A 13,162-nucleotide genomic window follows, 5' to 3' on the forward strand; every position below is an offset into this window, starting at 1 on the left:
TGAAGAAAAATGCGATATGCGATAACTCCTTAAATAATGCGATATGCGATACGATAATGCTTAAAGTGTGTAAAATAAACTTAAATTATCTTTAAAATATATTAAAAATAGGGCTGTAACGATTAATCGCGATTAATCAAAATTCAAAATAAAAGTTTGTGTTTACATAATAAATGTGTGTGTATTGTGTATAATTATTTTGTATATATAAATACACACACATGCATGTATATATTTAATAAAAATGTGTTATTTATATATAAAATAGTTCTATTTATATATAATATAAATCATATAAAAATATATATGCAGTATATAAATGCAAATATTTCTCAAATATATACATGCATGTGTATGTATTTATATATACAAAATAATTATACACAATACACACACATATATTATGTAAACACAAACTTTTATTTTGAATTTTGATTAATCGCGATTAATCACGATTAATCGTTACAGCCCTAATTAAAAATGATATAACCTACATGTTTCACATTCTTTTTATGACAAGAAAACATCCTTATAACTTCTGAAAGTGAACATCAGTGTTTTACTGTAGCGTAAGAAGTGTTATTATAACATCAGTGTAAACCTCAGGGTTCAGGTTATCCTACATTAGGTTTATTTAATAAAAGATACTGAATCATAAAATATAAAAATAAAACATTGCTTAGTTTTCACTGTATGAATTAAATATATCCTGATACTTATTAAAGCTAAAAAACTTTGTTGTAAAAAACATGACCCCATTTATTGCAAGCTGTTGCGATATTCATATTGCGATATATACATTTGCGATATTTCGATAAATTCGATATATTGCGCAGCCCTAATTCGTATGATCTGTAAAGTCCCTGTAGTTGTAATCTTTGGGTGAAGGAGTCTGTTTTTAATCCAGATCAGGACTATTAGAGTCTGTTTAATCCTGATTTACAGTGATTTAGCTGTTTTCTGAAGGTAGATTCATTGATTCTGAGTGAGTCACACAATATTTTCATTAATATTGAGCCTAAAGAAGCTTGTTCGATGCTGAATCTGGTTTGAGGTGCTCTGCCACTTTACCCATTTTCTGATGGATTCAAATGAGTTGAATACAAGATTCAAATGAACCGTTTTCTTTATTGATTCGTTCATTGTTTTGACACTCTGATCACCATAGTTGTTTCTGATGTCACTTCTCTTTATTTCTGGCTGATTCTATAAAACTTGCAGAAGAGGATTGTGATATTTAATATGAACTGAATCAAAATAAAAAGGTAGGACTAAAAGAGCCTTAAAGTTGCACTGTCGTGTATCCGAGTTAAATGCTTCTCGAACAAGAACAAATGTGGGGCGGGGCTTGAGTTTGTCCTTGGGGTATTTATTGATTGGCTGGCTGGATGGTTGTGGTTTGCTATTGGTGGATCTCATGTGAGTGACAGGTCGAGAGGGAGGGGAAGTTATTCTGATTCAGGATTACGAGGAATGCTTGTTTTGTTCTTTTAGGGACAGAAAAGAGTGGGCCGATCTGGAACCGGTTCCTCAAGATGACGGACCAAACCCTGTGGTGAAGATCGCTTATTCAGAGAAATGTAAGTGCCTTTCATTCAAGTAGCCATGCTATTAATGTGGTAATGTAATTTATGAATTCAGTTGTTGGTTTATTAATAAATCCCCTGTTGTCAATCATTTATATCCCTTAAAACTGATCTTTGATTGCCAAAATTATGTATTTAATCGTATAATTCTTCATGTTTTAAAATTTATTGAATGTAACTCGACACCTTGCCTCATCGCGGTTCTATGAATATGCAAATGAGCCCCGCCTCCTCACTCACTCACTCAGAGATCCACTGGTTGACGATCACACGTTGATCTGATTGGTTACAAGGTAGTTTGTGACGTCAGAAACACCAGCGATTTCAAACCCCGTTTTTCGAGACTGTCTTTGGTTCACTGCAGTTTTAAGCAGAAAATACTCAGCAATGCTGTCCACTTATGAACTTACACATGATTAAAGCGTATTAAAAACACCACATAGACACATAAACAACATAAAAGCTGGATTTTCACCACAGGGGGACTTTAAAGCACATGAAATGTTAAAGGTTTGCTTGTCATCTGCAGTCACGGACGTGTTTGACATGTTCAGAGCGCTCCTGAAGAACGATGAGAAGAGTGACCGAGCGTTTGCACTGACCGCTGAAGCCATCGAGCTCAACGCCGCCAATTACACAGTGTGGTGAGACCAATGATGTTTAAATTAATATAGAAATGTGAAATATGTCACAGCCCAGTGCACTTTTATGTATTTATTGTTTTTATGATCTTTTATGACCAATACTTTATTGTATTTTTCTTACATTTTCAGTTTTCACTGCGTTAATTCAGTGTGGAGGACATGACAAATATAAAATGGATATACACAAGAAAAACAGATACACATACATAAAGAATAATAAAATGATAAAAATAATAATAAAACTAAAATTTGAACTAAATATATAGTCAGAGATAGATGATTTACAGGTAGAAAGTGTCTATTGACATACAGATAATTAAGTATAAATAAGTATACTCTCCTATCTTATCCATTTAGATCACTTAAGTATTAAAAATAGAAATTAAGCTGTCATGTGTATAATAGTTTTAATCTTTGCTCTATTAAGCCAGTGGATCCCCAGTGCACTTTTAATGGCAAACCTGATACAATACCATTCAAAATGGTCTCTTCTGTTCACCAAGGCTGCATTTATTTAATCAAAAATACAGTAAAAATTCTGAAATATTATTATAATTTAAAACGGCAGATTTCTATGTGAATATATAGTAAAGTGTAATTTATTCCTGTGATCAAAGCTGCATTTTCATCATCATTACTCCAGTCTTCAGTGTCACATGATCCTTCAGAAATCAGTATAATATGATGATCTGATGCTCAAGAAACATTTATGATTATCAATGTTGAAAAAAAGTTCATAATTAATTCATAAGCCGTCATGCATTTGATTTTTTAGGATTCTTTGATGATTAGAAAGTTCAAACAAAAAGCATTTATTTGGAATAGAATAGAACATTGTAAATATCTTTTACTCTCTCTTTTAATCCTTGCTCAATATAACACATTTCCCAGTTTGCACTGTTGCAGATTTAAACATCCGCAAGCTTGCTTTTGTCTGCAAAAAGCTTGCGTCCTGCGTTAAACTGTGTTTTTCGATGTGTGTAGGCACTACAGAAGAGTTTTACTGCAGGCTCTGGATAAAGACCTGAGGGAAGAGATGAAGTATATCACGGCCATCATAGAAGATCAGCCCAAGAACTACCAGGTTTGGTAAGTCCACCTCAGCCTGTACGTCACATGATCAGCAAACACCACTAATAATTATAAGCATAACTAATGTTACAGGTTTTTTCATTGGTTTTGCGATTTGCATAATCTGTCATACATGCTAGCACACTGTTTAGAGACTTTTTTATGATTTTTTTAAAGATTTAGATCTTCAGTGTGTAATGTTGCTGTTGATCATGAAAAAGCTCCAGTTCTTCTCTATATCAGTGTCAGTGTTTCTGAACTCCTGAAACGCCTCCATTTTAGTCTTGAGTTTCTTCCGGGAATGAACACGTCATAATATTCCTCATTATAATAATTAATGCGCAGAATAAAGGGGCGGGGCCTGGTTGAATTAGTTAGTAGTGTGTTAAACTGGCGGTTATGGGAAGGGGCGGGACATTTCCCAAACACACTCGAAGCGCTCGACCAATCACAACACACTGATCCAGCCGACCAATCAGAGCACAGTGTGCTTTTCAGAAGGAGGGGCTTCATAGAGACAGGAAGTAAACAGAGCGTTACTGACAGACTGGGAAGAGAGGAGCCGCAACAATTATTTATTAAACGATTTGTGCAGGCATCACAGGCGGATGGTGGTGGAGTGGCTGAACGACACAGCGGATGAGCTGCAGTTTGTAGCAGAGATTCTCAGTCAAGATGCGAAGAACTACCATGCGTGGCAGCACAGACAGTGGGTCATCCAGGTACAGATTCACAGCCTCGTGTGGTGTGTACACTGTTCGCTGATCTGCATGTAGTGTTGTCAAAAGGACTGACTTCGGTACCAAGTCGATACTGACATTTTTTGTGATGCTTTGAGTGGAATTGACCCTTCGCGATGAGTTTGATTGACAGGTGATCTGACCAATCATAATCCGACATCCGCCATTTTTGTCCGACAAAGCGGTCAGGAGAGTTAGTAGATTAACGTTGGAGTTGAGCTTGAGAAGCGGAGTGTACTGACGTCTCTCCGCGGTTAAAACAACATTCCTTCTGATGTTCATTCATGTTTATTTGATGCTATAAATGAACTAGAAGGAAGAGATGATCGGTTCACAAGCAGCTTTAACTGAGGCGATCTGTCACACACATTAAAGAGCCACAAAACTGTATTTATTGTTTAAATTTCTTTTAAAAAATTACCAAATTTGAAAGTTATGACTTTGTTTAATATCAAAAGTAAGCTGGTCAGTGTCTGTCAGTGTCTCTGCTCCACGATGTATTTTTCAATGCGTGAGAACATGGGTGTGTGTGAGTGGCGTGGCTTGTCGGACATAGCGACAGTAACTAAAGTGGGTGGGACTTTGCGAACGGTCAATTGCAAACACCTTGGAATGGCCATTTTACTCACGCGCTCATCAAATATGTCTGTTTGGCTACAATGATCAGCGCTTCAAAAACATATTGTAAATATACATCAATGACGCTCGCCAAGTTTTTGACGATTTGCAGCGTTAAGCAAAGCTAGCGTGCAATAACTAGGTATTGTTTATGAAAATGGTATCGGCTCGGTACATGGGTTCAAGTACTCGATCGGTTCCGCTTGTGCTTTCAAAAGCTCCCGTTTAAAAAAAAAAAAAACGTTCAAACGCTCCCGTGCGCTGAATATTGTAGCCAATCACAGACATATCCGATGAGCTCGTGAACACAATGGCCAATCAGGTGTTTATCAGGGTTCCCACGGGTCCTTGAAATCCTTGAAAGTTTGTGAATCTGAAAAAAAAAAAATCAAGGCCCTGGAAAGTTTTTGAAAATAAACATACATAGATATCGGTCCTTGAAAGTGCTTGAATTTATTTGTGCAAGATGTTTTCTGGAATAAAAAAACATATTCCCTCTGGTCCGCTAAATGTGTCATTTCGCCAACACTTCGTGACCTATGCAATGTATACTAGCTAGCTTGATTTACGCTAGTGACGCGTTTTTACGCTTTAAGTGTTTCCCGCGTGAGGTACTTAGTGTTGTACGTTGCCATGACGTTCACGCGCACACGAAACTACTACGATGGTACCTCAACGTTTCACAGACACACCGTGAAACATTGCTGGTTACATGAGCCTAAGCTCTTTTCAGTAACCAGTCCTTCAGTTTGAGGGTATGGTCTTTATGCACAGCTGCACTACTACCTGAACTTTAGCCAGCTCCTTTGTTTCCTGTCTGCCATTATTGGACAAACTGATTAACCCAGGTGTGCCTGACCAACAACAATAATCAGACACACCTGGATTAATCAGTTTGTCCAATAATGGCTGACAGGAAACAAAGGAGCTGGCTAAAGTTCAGGAAGTAGTGCAGCTGTGCATAAAGTCCATTGAACCTGGAAGGTCCTTGAATTTGAAGTTAACCAAGATGTGTGAACCCTGGTTTATGATTCTGCTCAACAGCGCTCAAAGCATCACATTTTTCTAAAATTTCAGTACCGTCGACAACACTATATGCATGTTGATGGTCTGAGTCTGTGTCACAGGAGTATAAGCTGTGGGATGGAGAGCTGGAGTATGTGGAGGAACTGCTAGAGGAGGACGTGAGGAATAACTCGGCCTGGAATCAGAGACACTTCGTCATCAGTCACACCAGCGGATACTCCGACCCTGCCGTCCTCGACAGAGAAGTGCAGTGAGTCTCATTCACTGACACAACCAAACCACAACCTTTTTGCTCAAAAGATCAAATTCTTGTGCAAAAATACTAGGGATGTCAATTTTCACAAATTCCCATGATCGATCATCGTTTAAATAAACGATCGATTAATCGTTAGCCTCATTACTAGGGATGGGAACCGAGAACCGGTTCTTCTTCAGAACCGGTGCCAAGTGAATCGATTCCTTGGAACCATTAGCATGCCTGCTTAACGATTCCGCTTATCGGTTCCGCTCGTTCAAATGTGACACGACGTTACACACGTGCTGCGTTGTTTTGGTTCAGAATGTAGCAAACACTATGAGAAAACATGGCATCGAGGCAGAAGCGCTCTGACCGCGTCCTAACTACATGCGACGCGACGGTGCGACACGTGATAAAAAGTATAATTTTCCATGTTAATCAAAGTTTACCCAGCCGCAACACACAACGATTCTATTTGAAACGGATCCTATTTTACTGCAACGTCGCGCTGGAACAACAATCTCAAAGTGTGGCACTGATAATATCAGGTACTGTTTATGTGCTTTATTTAATGTTAAAAGCGTGTATAATATGACTGAATATCATTTAGTGCTCCCAGCTTTGTAGCTGTAAAAACAGCAATGGCTAAGTCACATCAGATCTTGAAATTAAACAAATGGAAACAAAAACGTTCAAAATGTGAAGAAAACCTGTGTATTATTTGACAAAGTTTGTTTTAGTAACTCAATAGCCTAATCCAAATGAGCACTGTTAATATTCCAAAAGGCACAAGCTCTTCCTTAACTGTTTTCAGTCTGTGTTTTTTTTAGTTTTTATGGCACATAAATGGCAGTTTTATTTTTATTTTTTGTCCGGACCAATGAATGTGAAAATTATCAATTTGATCAGATATTAAAGCGAGTTAATACAAACAAATTTGTACTTAATTCCTCACCCCAATAAGAATCGATAAGAGGATCGATAAGCAATATCGATAATGGAATCGGAATCGTTAAATTCTTATCAATTCCCATCCCTACTTATTACTGCATATGCGTCTGCTGCTGTGACGGCCAACAGCGTGACAGGGTCGGCAAATCCTGCTCAACACGCGATGTTCCTCAGCAAATGAATGAGAGTGGTTTTTAATCTAAATAAAGGGCTAGCAGGATTGTAAAATCTTTCGATGTGATTGATCATTTAATTAAATTAATTATTTAATAATCAAATATAATTACTACTACTAATACACCGCGTCACCAGCGCCGCCTCAGATGCAGAGTGTGTGACTGTGGACGCGCTCTCCCTGAACACCGCACTGAAGACAGCAACTAAACCCAATGCATTCACAACCATTTAATACAATAGTGTTCTCATGTTATGTAATATGTCAGTCCCAAATTATTCATCGTTATTATTAGTCGTGCATTTCTGTTTGAGCTGCGCGCGCTGAATGAAGGCTACCGTTAAACTGGAGCACTTAGTTTGCTAGCGCATTAACTCAAAGAAACGCATCCTATGTGAGATTAATCAGATATATTCAAAATAAACATAACATTACAAATTATTTCTGCAGAAAATGACGCAAATGCACAAGTGAACTTGAACTAAGTTACGTGCCATGCATTCAGAAGGATCATGTTGTGGACCCGCTCTTCCTGAAGCGACACGGCAACTAAACTCTAATAATGCACAATGTTTTATTACAATATTGTTCTCTTTATAATGTTATGTAATATGACAGTCCTCCCAATAGTCATTATTAGTTGTGCAGTGCCGTTTGAGCCGCGCGCGCTGAAGCTGATCACGCGCACTACAGCGTTCATTCAGGGGATGCGTCCAGTATAAGATAACTCAGATATACATAGGCATACACAAAATAAACACAATATTACAACTTACATTTGCACAAAACAAAGGCTGCGAATGAACACGCAAACTTAGTCATAATGAAGGTGTAAAATGGTCCCAAACAAAACATGCTCGCTTTGTTTCGCGGTTGAGCAGCGCGCGCGCATAAAGCTGCTTAATCCATGATCGAGAAGTTGTATCGATTAAATTTATTATCGACAATTAATCGATCGTCGATTAATCGTTGACATCCCTAAAAAATACCAATGATCACAATTCATTTTTGTTTTGGTTCTCAAGCTTTCAAAGTTTTGAGAGTGATTATTCACCAACTTGTGATGCATCTGAATGTCTAAACTGATTTTGTCCTTAGTTCAAAAGGAAATCTGTATATTTCTTCACTACATACTAGGGCTGGGTTAAAAATATTGATTTCTCTATTTTAATCGATTCTCATTTTTAACAACCGATATTGATTCTTAAATCCCCAAGAATTCAATGAATGAACAATTTTGTAGCGGATCCATCCAATAAATCACACAATAAGCTTGTTTTAAATGTTTAAAGCTTTAAAATGTGCTTTGTTACTTCTTAGCTCAGTTGTTTTACAAGATTCAAACAATAAATAGCGTTTTGTGGCTCTTTAATGTGCCTCAGATCAAGCAAAGCGGCACGTGAGCGATCATCTCTTCCGCTTTACTACTAGTTACAGCACAAAATAAACATGAGTGAACATCAGAAGGTATGTTGGATGATATGTATGTTTGAATAAATCCATATTTTTTTATGACAACCATCATTTAAATGTTTATATTTAAAAACAAACAATCAAGTAGAAACATTGTCATTAAATATGTATTATAACGTTATTATTATTGAGTTTTTCTAACCCTATTAAATGTATGTCATGTTTTGGATCAAAATTCCATTGATTTAATTATTAATACAATACATAAAGCAATAGATTTAATTCCACAAGCTGCATTTAAATGTATTTACACAGTTTAATGCTGTTCACAGCTGGCATGATGGCAATACAATAGCATTAATAATGTTTTAAATAAAAATAGAGAAATATTAAATAATGAAGTGATACTTTTAAAAATTATACTAAAGCCAACTATAGGTGGCGGCAAGTCACTGTCTTAATGAGTGAGTCATTCATTTACGAATCAAGACTGCATTTATGAATGAGTCATTGAATCATTGACTCCTGATTCGTTCAAAGCCGCAGATTCTTTCACTAAATAAATGTATTTTGCACAAAAGTTCTGCTGTGGCTTTCATTGAAACTCTCATTTTGTGGTGAAATAGAGCAAACAATACTGTTTAAAATGTACATCACTTAAAGGGATAGTTCGGCCAAAAATGATATTAAACCCATGATTGACTCACCCTCAAGCCGTTCGAGATGCATATGTCAATCATTTTTCAGACGAACACATTTTCAGTTATTTTAGAAAATGTCTGAGATCTTTCAGTGGTTATGATGTCAAGTTATGGGGTCCACCTCCTTCAAGTCCCAAAAATGTGCATGCATCCTTCACTAAATAATCCATCCGGCTCCAGGGGGATAAACGAAGCCTTCTGAGGGTAATCCGTGCGGTTTTGGCGTAAAAATATACATATTTAAATCTTTATAAATTAAAATAACTGGCTTCCGGCAACGGTCAACGCGTGTTCACGGGAGATGGACCAGTCGAGCCACGAACGCCGTGCTACGTTAGATATCACAAACGTAATTCCTATCGACCAGCTCACTTAGCAAGGCGTTCGTGGCTCGACTAGTCGAGACTGTTTTCCAAAGATGGCTCCTGTCTGTATACGCGACGTGTACTGTCTTTATAAAGTCTCTTCTTATTAAAATGTCTGTTCACTTACACAGTTCTCAATGCTTCGGTTGCATGTAGGGACCCTCATTATGCTACCGCTATTTTGAGCCGTGTTAGTGGTATTAACTAGCGATTTCTTTTTACTTATATTCGATGCCCCATATACTAGCATTATAAGCTAATCAGTTTTTAGAGATAAAACTCTTTACATTCGATTATCATGAAAACACATCCCAGAGAACGATCGACTCGATAACCATGTGTTAATTGCCACTAGGTTCATTTTTCACCCGAATTGTCCTTTAAAGACTATTATTTATGTGTTACTGGCAAGTAAAAATGACCAATTACCCATGCAATGCCCCTGTCTCTCATATTTTATAAAACAATTAAGAAAATTTATGGAATTATAAAGAAATGTTGTGCTTTGGATAAGGATGATGAATGAATTTTTGCTAAATGTCTTGAGTAAAGTGTATGTTTATTAATTGTTTTTAAATTATTTAATAGTGTTATAAAATCTCTCTCTCTCTCTCTCTCTCTCTCTCTCTCTCTCTCTCTCTCTCTCTCTCTCTCTCTCTCTCTCTCTCTCTCTCTCTCTCTCTCTCTCTCTCTTTAGGTACACACTGAAACAAATAAAGAAAGCTCCTCACAACGAGAGCGCTTGGAACTATTTAAAAGGGTGAGAGCTGAAATAAACATCTGATTTCTCTTTCAAGCATACAGTGCATTTCAAACATAAACCAGCAGATGGCACATGATCACCAGTAACAGAAGAAGATGAACAGTTTGCACTGAAGAGCCTGAATGAATGTTTATAAGAATATATGGGCAAAAACATAACATGGATCAATAATAGATCCAGCGTTTGCTAGAGTCACTATTGTTGTTGCTCATACTTTGAAATAAATAAATACCATTTTTAAACATATATAATGCATATATTTTTTAGGCGTGTACAGTGTTTATCTCAGATTAATTTCAAATATGATGTTTATTAGCATGACTGTGTATCACAATGTTGCCAAAGCATTAACATATTGTATATAAATAATAAAAACATATGTGTGGCTCATGTCACATGTTTAGATGATGTATGTGTGGGTTCTGTGACTCAGGATCCTACAGGATGGTGGTTTGTCCTCGTATCCTGGACTTCTGGAGCAAGTGACCGAGCTTCAGGACTCGTGCAGTTCTCCGTATCTCACCGCCTTCCTGGTCGACCTCTACGAAGACGCTCTGGAGACCAACAACTCCAGCCATGACCAGCGAGAGACGCTCAGCAAGGCCTTGGAGGTGAGCTGGGACTACACACACGCAGAAAACAAGGGCCTTGTTTACATGAGCATCATTTAAGATTCAGATCCTTATTACAGGGTTCGTACGAGGTGCTTAAAGTGGTGGTGTAATGCCCGTTTCACAAGATGTAAAATAAGTCTCTGAGTGTGTGTGTGTGTGAAGTTTTAGCTCAAAATACCCCACAGATATTTTTATATATCATGTTAAAGTGTAACTTTTTGAGGATGAGCAAAAACACACCGTTTTGTGTCTGTCCCTTTACATGCAAATGAGCTGCTGCTCCCGGCACAGGGGGCGGAGCTTCAACAGCTTGTGTCCTTTTACCTCTCACACACACACACACACACACACACACACACTGAACATTTCAAACACTTTTAGCCTTTTATGTTCAAACCGGTGTCGGACAATGATGGAGAGACTCAAGAAGTGACAACATGTAGAAGCAACAGGACATTTCTGAATGGTTAGTTGATGAATTTATGTAGATTATGTGTAGTTATCTTCTAGTCATTGATTAGCATATTCTGTCTTGATAATCTATAAATCGTGTTCAGGGGGCGGGGCTTATGTAAATTGTAGGGTTAGTGGAGGAATGTCGTGTAGTTCCTACCAGCCGTTTGTTGTAGTCTTTAAAAAGCGATTTATTTAAAAGCAAATATCTCCCTTTGCTCTGAACTTTGAGCGTTGTAACTTTGCAGATGTTTATGATCAAACAGCAACATTACACACTAACTACAGTTAGAAAACACAACATTACACACTAACTACAGTTAGAAAACACATTACACACTAACTACAGTTAGAAAAGTAAATTCATAATCAAACACCCCTTTAAAGTACTTGAATTTGACTTTGAAGTCCTGGAAATCCCTTGAAAACAGCCATATTTACAAAGAGGTACTTGAAAAGTGCTCGACTTATTTAAATACAATAAATATGAAATTTTATTTATTTTTCTAGAAAAACCACAAATACAATTTTCTCATGCTAAATTAACATCTGATAAACCCCCATCAGACCTTTTCTCTATACAAAAATATGCCAACATTATAATATAAAATATTTGAATAAAGTGTCATTATAAATGTAGTATTTTATATATATATATATTATTAAAAACGTTGTATTTTGGATACCTTATATCGGTAATTTGAGTAAAAATAAATAAATACTGAAGACATTGTTTGATAAGTGCGATCTCTGATTGTAGTCCTTGAAAACTTAAAAAAACTTAAAAGTAGTGCTTTAAGTCCTGGAATGTATTTTTACAGTATCTGTACGAACCCTGTTATCAAGCCTTTATTTAAATAAAATATAGTCTTCATAGGTTTGAATATACCAGTAGACAAGTAATCAAAAATGCTATTTATCTCTCTGTATACAGTCATATGCCATCTGTGTTATTAAATGCATTTACATAACGCATGCATATTCAGAATAAAACCAAATGTTGATATTACTGTGCGACTATTTATAGTTTTAAATCGTTGAATAATCATCAAAGCGTGTAATTGATGCAAAACGTACATAATGTGTCCTTGTGCAACATTACTTTAAGAACTGATGAGCTCAGTTTAGGAGATTTATGATGTATAACGCTAGTTTTGCATCATAAATATTCATGTTAATTAGCACATGTTGCATGTAAAGCGTTTTCATAAAGAATACTTGGTGTAATAATTATGTTTCATCTCTTGTAGTGTTCAGGTTCACTCACGGATATCTATATTTAATAGAATCTGCTGAATATTTCACAAATTTGGTGGTTCGTACATTTGATTCGGGTAATTAGAGACTTTTGAAATTCTGTTTTCAGCACTTGTCTTTAAATATTAACTCAACACAACTTTAATAGATGTTAATTAATTATTGATCTGTGCTTTCATATCACACTAAATGCATATAAAACATTACAAAGAGCTTGTCTGCAACCGTGAAGGAGGGGAAATCAGAGCCGAGAAAGTGTTGTTCGTCTCTCGAGGATCTCTCCGTGACGGGCCTCGTGTTCTCCTCGGCAAACGTGCGGATGTTGTGTCTGTGTTGAGGTTAATGAGATTTCTTTTCTCTGCGTTTCTCATCCTGAGCCACAATGATGATCATGATGGAGTTGAAAATGATTTTCTGTTTTGAAATTGAGGCCATGTGTTTAAAAAAGAACTGGCTTAACCTTTCAGCTTCCGCCACACACACACACACACACACACGAGGAAATATGAAAGCGTTCTGAGGACAAATGTCCACGGATATGAAATGT

General features: G+C 36.7%; 1 protein-coding gene across 4 annotated transcripts in view; it reads left to right on the forward strand.

The window, feature by feature from the left end:
* Positions 1-13,162, forward strand: part of fnta (farnesyltransferase, CAAX box, subunit alpha) — a 76,561-nt gene that overhangs the window by 812 nt on the left and 62,587 nt on the right. For all 4 annotated transcript variants that reach the window (XM_079629924.1, XM_079629921.1, XM_079629923.1 and 1 more), the window contains exons 2-8: positions 1,495-1,580; positions 2,116-2,230; positions 3,215-3,319; positions 3,897-4,023; positions 5,787-5,935; positions 10,226-10,288; positions 10,725-10,902. In XM_079629924.1, the coding sequence (XP_079486050.1) occupies positions 1,495-1,580; positions 2,116-2,230; positions 3,215-3,319; positions 3,897-4,023; positions 5,787-5,935; positions 10,226-10,288; positions 10,725-10,902 (823 nt within the window). The remainder of the gene's footprint in view (positions 1-1,494; positions 1,581-2,115; positions 2,231-3,214; positions 3,320-3,896; positions 4,024-5,786; positions 5,936-10,225; positions 10,289-10,724; positions 10,903-13,162) is intronic.

This window comes from Phoxinus phoxinus, assembly GCF_949152265.1.
Source record: "Phoxinus phoxinus genome assembly, chromosome: 12".
In the NCBI taxonomy this organism is placed as follows: Eukaryota; Metazoa; Chordata; class Actinopteri; order Cypriniformes; family Leuciscidae; genus Phoxinus; species Phoxinus phoxinus.